The sequence below is a fragment of the Platalea leucorodia genome, assembly GCF_965183815.1.
Source record: "Platalea leucorodia genome assembly, chromosome: 9".
In the NCBI taxonomy this organism is placed as follows: domain Eukaryota; kingdom Metazoa; phylum Chordata; class Aves; order Pelecaniformes; family Threskiornithidae; genus Platalea; species Platalea leucorodia.
In genome coordinates, this window is record NC_138831.1 from 47,359,701 (window position 1) to 47,372,340 (window position 12,640).

At 45.5% G+C, this 12,640-nt stretch overlaps 1 protein-coding gene across 2 annotated transcripts in view; it reads right to left on the reverse strand.

Annotated features, from left to right (window-relative positions):
• The window catches only part of IGF1R (insulin like growth factor 1 receptor), a gene marked incomplete at its 5' end in the record, with an annotated part of 193,183 nt that extends 182,498 nt beyond the window's left edge, over positions 1-10,685 (reverse strand). For both annotated transcript variants that reach the window (XM_082321420.1, XM_082321419.1), the window contains one exon: positions 10,592-10,685. In XM_082321420.1, the coding sequence (XP_082177546.1) occupies positions 10,592-10,685 (94 nt within the window). The remainder of the gene's footprint in view (positions 1-10,591) is intronic.
• Positions 10,686-12,640: the final 1,955 nt, after the last annotated feature.

A 12,640-nucleotide genomic window follows, 5' to 3' on the forward strand; every position in this document is an offset into this window, starting at 1 on the left:
AGAAAAACAAATGCGACCACAACTGTGAGGCATTACGATACAACATCTGATTCCCACATTCCAATTCTTTCGCTCCCAAACACTGCAATGTATTGCGGACAAATTTAAAAATAAAGTCACTGATATCAACTACAAAAACACCACAAAAATCCTCAGCCAACATTGGCTTCGCCAGTGGAATGTGTAATTCTTGTCTTCATACTATCACTTTCTTTCATGAAAAATACTGGAAATATCTTTTTGCCAGGTTAACCAACTCTGACTTCAATCTTGCTGACATTTCTTAAGTATAGCTGAATAATTCCATTCATATGCAAATTGTACAATAAGCCGTGAGTAGCAGCACTTGCAGAGACTCCCTCACAGAGATGAGCATTTACTCTGCAGTGACGTATCTGAAATGAAACAAGGCCCAAAAGGCACAGCCCCAACAATGTACAGAAGGCATATTTTCAGCCTTGGTCTTGTTTTTTTCTTTTACTTTGTGGGGTATTTTTAAATATTTAAGAGATTAAAGAATCGAGAACCGAGATTGCATCTGTTGCCATCACAATTTAACCACAGTCCATGTATTTATACAGTGGAATCTCCAAAATAACACTGCATCTGTTAAGATGACACTGTTTTTCCATGGGCCGTACTGTGTTATAGCGGAGTTACTCCAAAGCTATTGCTTTTGAAGTGCTGATTGCAATCCACCCCAAATTCTTTTTGTAATCTTCCTCAAATGTATTGAATTGTAAAGCCGTTGTTTCTCAGGATGGCTTGGGAACAACAAAACCCTAACACGTCTCATCAGTGGGCATTTGGCACTAAAGCCTTACAGCTAATGCAACATGTTTATTTAAACAATGAACTACCAAAAGAGATACACAAAAAACACAAACCATGTAAAAACAGATGTCCATTTCACATGTGTTTCTGCTGAAGTCCAGAACCACTGCCACATAAACACACACTCAAATGCATTTCTCTGTCTGTGCCTTATTTCTGTAGGATAACAACTGAACCAACTTGAAAGGACCTTTGTTCGCTCACTGGTAATGCTGGCCACATTTTATAACCACAACCCATCGAAGCGTATACAAGTCCCCTTAAAAGGGACTCTCATAACCTAATTTAGGTATTAAATACATGTTACATGCCTCTTGATGAGACACAATATCAATGAAAATATCTGTCCATGTAGTCAGCCTACTCATGTGACAAAAATACAAACATTTTATTAGCGCGCGCACACAAAAAAGGAAAGAGACAAACAAACAATCAAAACCTTCAGTCACTCCCAGACAGGACCCGGGCAGGCCCAAGTCGCAGTCTCAAACCGAGCCAAGGCTCAAGTCTGGAACAACATATGTGCTTTTCTTAAACCCCGTTTTTGCTCTTTTGTACAGTAACAACTGCACAGACTCAACCTCCGTCATGGGTGTAGCCACTGGAAGAGCTGCAAGGGAATATCAACATAACTTAGTAAAACAAAATCTCCATATCCGAGGTGCACGAGCAACAGGACTGACAGACCCTTCGACTTTCGGCATCCTTCACCACACACAAATGGTCATACGTCCTACTGGTTTGCAACTTTCCTTCCCCCAGTCTCAGTACCTCTCAGGTCCGAGGAAGAGGAGCAAAGCACACACACTAACAGCAACTTACATGCATCTCAACACATCTGGATGTTCATTCCCTCCATACTTCCAGGAGACACGGCATTTGCAAGGGACCAATAAAATGTACACCCATCTCAAAAAAAAAAAAAAGCTTCAGCCACAATAAACTGAAAGAAGATGTTAACTGCAATCAATACAGAACCACAAGCTGCTTCCACCTGCTGGGGATACAGAACAACCGGAGAGAAGCAGCAGCTAAAAATCCCGTTGTGGCAGCCAGACACCATTGCAATTCCAGTGGGCTCCCCACTCCGTCCCAGTGGGTCGGTGAACTCTTAACGCAGTTCATGCCATCATCGTGTTAAATGTCTCTCTTAACACTGGTTCTCAGCTAAAAGAAAGGTAGAGCCACCTGAAAGCTTAGCACAAACAACGCACACTATTTAACTCCATCAGTATTTTGGAGAACAAACCAAATCCCCAGTGGGATACATGAAATTTGACTAGAGAAGACAACGGTAACAATTTAACTACACACCAAAACCCCCAGGAGAAAGCAACAAAAACACCACAACAGAAGTAATTTCCGCACTGGCAAAGAGCACAGGGAATAGGACAAACAAGGTATTTCCATTGCGATTTCAACTCTAACACTACAGCCAAATGTTACGCTAAGATCAGCTGCAAATACGTGTTCGTTCCTGCAGTGCAGCACCAGTGCCTTCGCTCCTCCCGCGAGGTGCCTGCAATGTGCTTCTTAAGCCTTTCAAGGTACGTACTACGCTCACACAGAAGGACCCAAAGGGAGGTGACAAGAACGGCAAGGAAGCAAAATGTACTGTTTAGAGAAGGACAAAACATGGGGACGACTCTAAACTGAAGCCAATGCAAATAATGAAGAAACCACCCCAGTGAGATGCAGGGATAAAGCCCTTCCGAAGTCCAAGCCAATTCTCTTTTTAAAGTTTGGTTATAGACTGTTTCCAAGAGCAGCTGTCACCAGACCTTGCTCCAGAATGCTGTACCCACTTGATTAAGACTTAAGATTTGAACTATCCATCTCCAGAAGACCACCTTCCACTGGCAGAAAAACTTCTGATTATTTTTGAGGGCTGCTCTATCACACGTCATTTTAGGGTTTTTTTCCTACACCATAAGCTACTTTGGGAGCTTGCCTCTCAAATAGAATGAGCTGCCTGTCTACAAAATCAGGAAAACAAGCACTGTGTCAATTGGTGTTTGGGGAAGCTGGTTTTGCATCCAAGAGATCTGGAATTCTCTTTCCCCACCAATAACCTTTTCCAAACACAACAGTTCAGCTCTTGCAAACTTTTCCTGTGCATACAGATCAGGACGGCTTCTCAAGCTGAGTACCACGATCCATAAGCAAACCAGATACCACGTCCCACTAAGCATAAGGGAAAACCTCCTACCGCCTTGCTAAAACACCTCTTACAAACCCACAGCAACGCTAACAAAAAGAGAGTAAATAAAACAACGTGATGCTATCCTAACCTTACCAACGCACAGCTACGAGCAGACCCTTTCAATTGCTGTGCTTACAGAAGTTTCATCCCATCAATACTCTCCACGTTTCAGCAGAAATGCGTATGTAACTACATACGAAGTGAGCACCTTCGTCCTCCCTGCCACTTCGTCTCATCTGTCTTATATAAGAACTGCCACTACAACACAGTTTGAAGATAATGATGTACTCCGTACTTGAGAATCACACACTCAGCTGCAGCTACCTACTGTATTCCAGTAGTAACAAATGGAGGAGATACTTCAAAGAGCACATTATCCCAGCTCTAATTTATGCATGCTCCCTCTTCCCATCAAGCCATTTATTTTAAACCTGTCAGATATACTTGTAATGTAGCATCATGAATAATTTAAAAAGTAATCTGTATAAACCAAGTTTATAAACTTAACAGCAGGTACAGTACCTTTCATTCAAGTAGACTGCTCTGATAAAGTACAAGGGATCTTTGACTACTTCAGCATGTATTCATTTCATGCATTCTGAACTTCAAAAAATTCTTCTCTCCTGCCTCCAATCAAACCCTCCACTATTTGAACAGTATTGCATAAGCAGCTGACTTAAACGAGTACCGTACTAATTTGTGAACTGTTCATATTGTAGGAAAAAACGATAAGCTTCTGGAAACAACCGGTAAAAGTGACCCACCACCCATCCGACAGCAGGAAAAAAAAACACACACATGAAGTTTGCCTCTATCATTAAGAGCTCTAATATTCTGCATTTGCCGGATGCTGTCACACTGTGACACTGCTCCCCTCCGCAGGGAGAAGGGATGGTCAGCAAAGAACTCCAAAAAAAGCCCACCTGTTACGAGAAAGTGTTTTGATCAGAGTTGATGCTCACACTTCCAAGTAAACAGAGCTATCTTTACAGCATGTAATGGCACCAATAAGAGGTTTGCAGATAACATTCGCCCTGACTGGTCACAGAGCTATTTCAATAATATGTGGCTCGCTGGCAACATGTAGCAAACGAACTCATTAGGTCATTGGACTTGCCCAAAACACACATCTTCACAAACTAAGTATTCACAAAAGCAGGACACACACCTATTTTATAAACTATTACAGTAAAGCACATACATGTGCAGTTCACCTATTTCCTGCTTAAAAATTTTCTTATTTGTATAACGTACGCTTTTTTTTTTTAAGTCAACAGCAGAGCATAAAGTTTGTAAAGTACAACCCGGTGAGCACTTCAGTCACAATCTTAACGTGAATTATTGCTCCAAGTTATTACTAAAATGACTCTGTGTTGCTACAAAAGCATACATTTTTTGTTCTACCAAAACATTTACTAAGTGGATTTGTTCCTCTAGAGGAATAATCTTAGTACTTTATTGAGATGTGAGGTCCCTTCTCACTGGGTAGGTCAAAGACAACAGTCTCCTTGAAAAACTATCTGGGGAGTCACTGAAACATATAGATGCTTATTTCTGTCCATACCATCAAGTTTACCAAGAAAGGAACAGAGTAGTAGGAAATGGACGCATCTGGATATTCCAAAATTAATAAATAAATAAAATTATATTACATTAAAGCTTACAAGTCATATGCAAATCAATCTGTAAATAAAGAAATAACAAATTTGCTTTTCAGCACATTTTAAATAAGCTTGTGCCACAACAGCAACTTCTTGAGGATATCAACATTGAAGAAGTTAATTGGTGTCTTGAAAAGATATCCTAAGGGAACTGCTCATATTTAGCATTTGCAAAGGTTAAAAAGAAAATTTATCATTTTCACTGATAAATGCAAGTTAAACCTTCACAATACACCACCGTGCTAACACCAGTTTTGCCAGAATGCATCTCCTTAACTAATGAATAACCCAAACTATTATCAAACTTATTGAGCAAAAACAAGCAGTCCTGCCTAACGGAACTAGAGCCTATTTCTGAGTTTGAGGACTTGGTACAGCTCTGTCGGCAGAGCACAGACATACATGAATGAACACTGTATGTTGCTAATCATTTGCCGGTCCTCAAAGTTTGTCTCAGACAGTTCTGGACACAAAAAAAACCAAATATAGTACTACAGAAATCAGTCCAGATTGTACCTGTCATGACTTGGCTAAGAGGAAAAAAAAAAAAAAAACAACCCAAAAAACCCACACACAAGACAGGCTGGCTAACAACCACAAGCGTGTCTTCATCAACTACTGTTTGTTGAGTTCTGCTTTTGTACAATAAAAAAATTTTGAAACTATTCTTTTTAAAGTGGCTTTCATAAATCATAAAACTAATCCAACTAACCTACACAAAGAAGCTGTCTATACAATTTACAGTGATAGAAAAATTATACATGTCAAATATATCAAAATACTAAAATAGTATTTCTACCTTTCAAACACATCATTGCATTCCTGAAGTCTTTCTGAACACAAACTCTTAAAAGCAGCATGTTCCATTACCACCTAAGCCCAGAAACCTTAAAAGCTCAACTTTGTCAGAAAGATCTGAAATAAACTGAAACTACAAGTCTGCAACAACTTTAATTATGAGACTCTCAAGACAATTACTCAAACTGCAGCTTTTTTAAAAATTCAGCATACACAGTGGTTTTCAATAATAAACTGCAGTTTACCCATTCCTATGTGCACACTCGCACATATAAATAAAAAACAGCTGCTACTTGATAACATCACAAAGCAATTCCAAATGTGAAAGCTTTACACTAAAATCCAAATAAGAATGTATTTAATTTCATAAACCAAAGTTTAAAGAACTTTTTCGGAAAGTTGCCATTGCTTCTCAGTCATCATCTTTTCAAGAGAGTAAAATAATGCTCATGAAGTTTATTAATTTAACTATAGATAATCTAGAGAAATACTCTAATTTTTTTTAAATAATTTAATTCAGTACATTTGGTAAGTTATGAACTTTAGGGCCATTACAGATGATGAGCTAGAGAAGTTGTTTTCTCTGTGGGATCATAAAGTTAACATCCAGCGTGAGAAAAACAGGTTTCCTGCATATATTATTTCCTCTCTCTCTCAAAGTTCAGGACCATAAACAAACTTCTCTACAATGAAGTTTGCGGTAGCTCACAATTCACACAGATGGAATATACACACAATTAATCATTTAACAAAACTACCTCCTCTGGTCTCACTGAGTTAATAGCTCCAGTGATCACTGGTAAAATCTACCTCAGAGTAAAAAGAAAAAAAAAAAATTATTGAGAAAGAGAAACAAGCTTCAGTTAAACATGAATTGAAATTGTCCTTTAAAGCTAACAGTTCCAGCCCTGAAATGCATTTTAATTCTAAATATTAGATGCTTAAAAAAAAAAAATCTCCTCGCTGAAGACATTCTCCTCCAAGATTTTCTTAGTAAATGCCAGTTTAGCAGAAGATTAAACAGGATTTGAAACAACTTTTCCCAAGGTAGCATACACTCATAGAAATTAATTATTTACCAATGAAGACAGATTCAAAAATCATCCCAGGGAAACTCCTCAACACCAGATTTTGCGTGTATATTTCCAGATGAAAACAATTTCAGTGTCACTGGAGTCGTGCTTTAACTATACTCTAGAATTAGTTTGAAGAAACAACTGGTCAAGGAAAAGCCGACATAACAATTAACACAATAGTTTATCAGATGTGAGCGATTTCTCTATTAAACCCAATAAATCATGCCTTCTGTTGTACTGAAGTTAAACTAATTGATCTGTCTTCTTGCTCTCTGCAGCCCCTTCCTTTCCTCACCACACACTGAAGAACCAACTTAAATTTCCTTCACTTTACACAAAGGAGCGCATTTCTCTCTCGCAAATGTTGGTTCAGCACTGAAACTTCTAACACACATCATCTTTCCACACCCATTCCTCTGCTTTCTCATGTTCTCAACACATTTTGCCTGATATTAGCTAAGTCACTACCATTTCCTAACCCTTTCAGCTTCTGAGTCATGCAAGCCTTTGCTCCAGTTCTGGTATGGAAACGCTTTGAAAGTGCAATCTAGCACAATCAAAAAAGTCAAAGTACTGCCTGGCTCGCTGCTCCTTCCCATGGGCTCCAATCACCATCACTCCCTCACCACTTTCCTCCTCTCCTCTTTCTGGTGAACCCGACTGACACCAATTCCTTAAACGCTCTGGCATTTTCTATTCACAACCTCAATTAGAGAAGGAATTATCCAACTCCCATTTAACAACATTCACTAACCACTAGGTGTGTATGAAAACACTGATGTGAAAGCTAGGTGTGTGTAACGCTGACACTCGGGAGGTCATGAGGCTTTTTACTAAGCAACCTGGGAGAGAGATTAAACATACAGCATGAGCTACTGTTTATTAACATCAGAAACATAAAATATAGCCTGGATAGACAAACAAAAGCTCTGAGCTAACATGAACAGATCCATCAAGATATCTATCAGCCTGAAGTATTATCAGACCTAAAGTCACTGTATTTATTCTAAATGTTTAACCCATTCCCTTCTAGACAGTCCCTTTGAAAACATACGCAAGGGTGAAAATCAAAACCCCATCACGCTCAAGGTAGAAAAGGAAGAAAACACCGTGTTTACGCTTCATCTTAAACCCACCCCTAGGATGAAAGTCTCCAACAGTTGTAGCTTTACACATCAAACGCACTGTTACACCAGCACATATTTTGTCTTCATGAAGGGTCTTTTTATTTTTGTGTCCTTCTAAAAAAATCTCAGGAAATTCTCAGAATTTTTTAATGACTGTTTTTGAATCAGAAGCTTTCCACTGAAGCTACCTGCATTTTAAAGAGGTTTCTGTCATACAACCACGAACAGATTTTCTATAATTTAGCATTAAAGGGATGGGTCTCTCCCCTCCAGTTGTAACTCCTTTGTATTCCTATTTAGGAATGCCTTGCTTGTTTGACCGAAAATGGAAGTGCCTTTTAGCTATGACACAGTATATATGAAAAACAAATAAAAATTAAGATTAATCTTCCTTCCACTATTGTGGGGAGAGAGAAGAATATGAAGAGATGCAAAACATCTGCTCTGGAGATCATTTTTCCCCCTAACAGCAAAATTCTTTCAGCAATAACTCGTGAAAACAAAGGCTATTAAACTGTAAACTACAAAGACAATCGATTAGAGGCAGTATTCAGCTAAGACAAGTTTTTCAGCATATCTTCCCATATTTAAATGCCTAGATCTTCTTCAGAAGAAAATATTTAATTTGGGAGGTTATTAGTTGGGTCACTTTAGCTAAGTGGCAACCGCAAACACTTCAGAGGACTGGAACCTAAAATGCTAACATACTGTTCCTGTGTTATTTTACTGCCAGAGCTGGGCGAGCATTTTTATTTGAAGGTGTTCTGTACCAGGTAAGACAAGTAAGAAAAAAAAAATTGTAAGCGTGTATCCCAGCAGTTTAAGGATACACCAGATCTCCTCCTCCTCTCCTGTTCTGTTTCTCCACGCTACCCGATCCTTTGTAAGCCCTTCCCTGAAGAAGGGCATTGGGGGTTTGTTTTTAAACTTAAGAGATTAATCTTCCCTCTTGAAAAGAGCTCTAGCCAAAAACTTCAACTCGTGGAAGTGAGACTGCGGCTCTCCAGCCCTAGTTGGCCCTGCCACTACAACGCAAAAGCCTAAGTTGGGCCTTAATTTGCAAGGAGTTAATTGGCATTCGCTGGCTAATGAAACACAATATTACTCAACATGCATTACAGACTCCATCTATGCGCTTCTTGCTCACTTTTCTTTTTGTAGTTAGCCTCACTGTCAGTGCATCCAAAGAACTTCCCTTTCTTGTCTACCTGAAACTACTCCTTTTAGAAAAGCCTTTCTAGCACCTAAATTCTTTCCCTTTACATTTAAAATGGAGAAAATAGATCTCTCCCTTCCTTCCCCTCCAACAACGCGTATCTTTTTGAAAGTGAGAGGCACACAACCACAGCTCAAGGAGTATGCTGAAAAACACACAGCGGAAGAAATTAAAGCACCAAGATGCAGTAAAGAAACATCCCTCTTTCTGCAGACGCCGAAGGAGAGGGAGCAGTTTTTAAAATGGTTGGGCTCCAAGGCACATTTACCATCTCCCTGTCTACAGATACTCCAGAAAACAAGGGAAGGCTAATTTCATGCAAGAGATCCTCAATCCAGCGTGAGCCCGACATACCAGAAGAAAACCGAGCAGCACCGGGATTAATATGGTGATGATTGCAGTCTAATCAATTGCAGCGCCAGCCATCCCTGCCCCCTTCATTTCCCCCTGCGCCCGAAGGGGGCGGGCACTGCAATATAATCACAGGTTTGAAAGGCACGAAAACAAAAAGTCGGGGCTTTTGCAACTCCCGAGCAAGACGGACGGACAGACAGGGCGCTCCGCAGGCGCTGCAGGGCAGGAGGGACCCGGCCGCGCACAATGAACCACGTTTTCCTCGGTGCAGCGCCCGCACGGGCGGGGGGAGCAGCCCGCAGGCTGCCGAGCCAACGGCACCGACCTGAGCGCTGGATGCAACACAGCTGCTTAAAAAAAACAAACAAACAAAAACCAACAAAAAACAAAAATCACCTTTAAGCATACAGCCCATCCGGCCACCACACGTTTCTACTTATGCACAAGCGTAAAGTATCAACCTAGAAATTCATTAAACAACAACAACAGCAGCAGACTGTGACCTTTAGATTGCAGGATGCCACCGTAATTCTGCACCCCGAGCAGAGCGGGTGAAACCCTTCCTCGGCAGTAAAGCGGCAATAAAAGGCAAGGCGCTTATTTCCAGGAATTCTTCACTCGCTGTGGCAGGTTATTGCATACAGCCTCTAAATATTGACCAAGATCAAGCTCTTTCCGTGCGGGGAAAGCAAGCACAGTCCTTCCCAGCCTGCAAGTGTTTACTACGCAGCTCGCAGCCCTGGCTACAGAGGTCTAAAAGCTGCACCGGGCTCTGGCGGGGGGTCGGGAGGAGTACGCGGGGAAACACAAAGGAGGGGACACGGGTGGGCATCGCGACCCCCTCCCCGGGGAGCCCGCGTGTAAAACCAGCCAGCCCGCCCCGGGGAAGGAAGGGATGGGAGGCAGAGAGCCGCGCAGCCCCGGGTTGTTAAACGGGCTGGAGGAGCGGGCGCCTCACAGGAGGAAAACACGCACATCCCCGCGGGCAGGGGCGCAACCCGCTCACCGCGGCGGGAAACGGCGGGCGGCCGGGGAGCCCCTCACACGCACCGGCCCCGGGAGCCCCTCACACACAGAGACCCCGGCAGCCCCACGCACCCCCTCACCCGCACCAGGAGCTCCTCACCGACCCCCTCACCCGCACCAGGAGCTCCTCACCGACCCCCTCACACACCTCCACGCAGGGAGCCCCCTCACCGACCCCCTCACACGCAGGCCGCCCCTCGGGCCCGCACCGCGGACCCCTCCGCGGCTCCCTCGCCCGCCCCGGGGGCCCCCGGCCGACCTCCCCCCCGCCCCCGGCCGACACGCACCGTACTCACTTTCCCCATTTGTTGGCCACAGACAAAGTGCGGCGAAGACGAGCAGAAACCCCCAGACGACGGCGAGGGACCCTCCTCCAGCGCCAGACTTCATTCCTCTTTTTTTAATTGGACAAAATCCCCCTTTCCGGAAAAAAAAAAAAAAAAGTCCAAAATTGTTCGCTTTCTTTTCTCTCCCCGTCCTCTAAAAATAACGAAGGAGGCAAAAGGCGGACGCGAAGCGGGGCCGGATAAATAAATCCACGTTGCCTCAAGAAATGAAGAAGAAAAAAAAAAAAAAAAAAACACAAGACCCTTCGGACTGGCAAACCGGAGGGTTTTTGAGGTCCCTGGGTGTTGATCTTCCGGAGCAACCACACCAAAAATACACAGATATTCAAGATGTATTAACGGCAACAACACCACGAAGGCATGAAAGCCCCGGGGCGACGCTGTCTGCGGGGCGGCGGGGCGGGCTGCGGGGCGGGGGGCGCCGCCGTCTCCCCTCAGCGCTGGCTGCAGTGGTACATCGTGCCGAGGAGCCGCAAGCGTGAGGCACATCGGGGCTGGCAGTCTGCATCTTCAACCTCCATTTTCCAACACCGCACACAGAGGCAGCGCGCACACACACGGAGAGAGAGAGAGAGAGAGACACAAAAAAACTGGGAGGGCTGCGGGGGGAAGCGGGGGGGTGCGACCCAGGCAAAATTATTACAAAACAACAGCAGCTTCTCCGTCCCTCCGCCCGGGGACGGGGCTGCCCTGGCGGGATCCCCCCGGCTCCTCTCCCCGCTCAGCGAGGGGAGGGGGGGGTGAACGAAAAAAAAAAAAAAAAAAAAAAAACACAACAAAAAAACCCAAAAAACAACACCCCACGCACAACCACCACCCACAACACCACCACAAGTCCGGCTGGCCGCAGAGACTCGAAATGCGGAATTTGGAACGAAAATGAATTAAAAAAGCTTCCCCCCCTACTCCTCCTCTTCCTCTCCTCGGCGCCGCTGCCACAGGCTCCTTCTCCAAAAAAAAAAAAAAAAAAAAAAAAAAAAGAAAAATCCAGGACACACACACAAAGCAGCAGCAGGGCGAGCGGAGCGGCTCAGCACCCCGCCTCCTCCCCCCGCAGCTCTCCTCCTCGCATCCCTCCGAGCCGCCTTGCCATCGCGCCGGGGGCGGGGGGGGAAGGACGACGACAACAACAACAACAACAACAAAAACCACCCAGCGAATTTGTAAATCCTTCTCCTGCCCTTTTTTTTTTTTTTTTTTTCCTCCTCCCTCCTCCTCTGGGTGTGCGCGCGCTGCAAACCTTCCCCTCGCGCTGCCCAGCCCAAGGAAGGGGGAGGGGGAGCCGGGAAGAGGTGTGCGTGTGTGTGTGTGCGTGTGTGTAAGCCGGGGGGGCGGCGGGGGGCCGAGGAAGGCGATCCGGTTTGCTGAAGGTCAAAGCCCAGGAGCTTGTTGCGAAGGGTCTGTAATTCCTCCGGGGGAAGGGGGGGGGGAAGGGTCTGCCGCTCCTCCCAATTAATTCGCCGCTCGCTTGCAGCAGGGTTTGCAGCGCTCTGCTGCCGCGTCTCCCCCCCTTCTCCTCCTCCTCCTCCTCCGCGCTGGCTCCCTTTGCACGACGGAGAGCGAACGCTGGTAAACAAGAGCCTCGGCGTCGCTCCGCGCCTGCCGCCGCCGCCGCTGCTTCTCCTCTCTGCGGCCGCACGGGGACGGGGCTCGCGCCCGCCCCCTCTCTCCCGCGCGCGCGCACGCGCCCTCGCTCGCTCAGAGGCGCGCGCTCACATCCCGCCCCCCCCTTCCCCCCCCCCCCCCCCCCCCCCCGCGGGCTCCCCCTCGCCCAGGCGGCGGCGGCGGCGGCGGCGGCGGCGGCAGCGGCGCGCGCGGAGGCGGCGGCGGCGGCGGCGGCGGCGGGGCGCGAGCGGGCGCGAGGCAAAAGCCGGAGCGTGGGGCCGCGGAGCGGAGCGGGGCGGCTGCGCCCCGGGCTGCGGCGGGCGAGGGGCTGCGGCGGGGCCGGGCCCGCCGCTCCGGCCTCGGCCTCTGCCGACGGGGAAGGGGGAAGAGGGG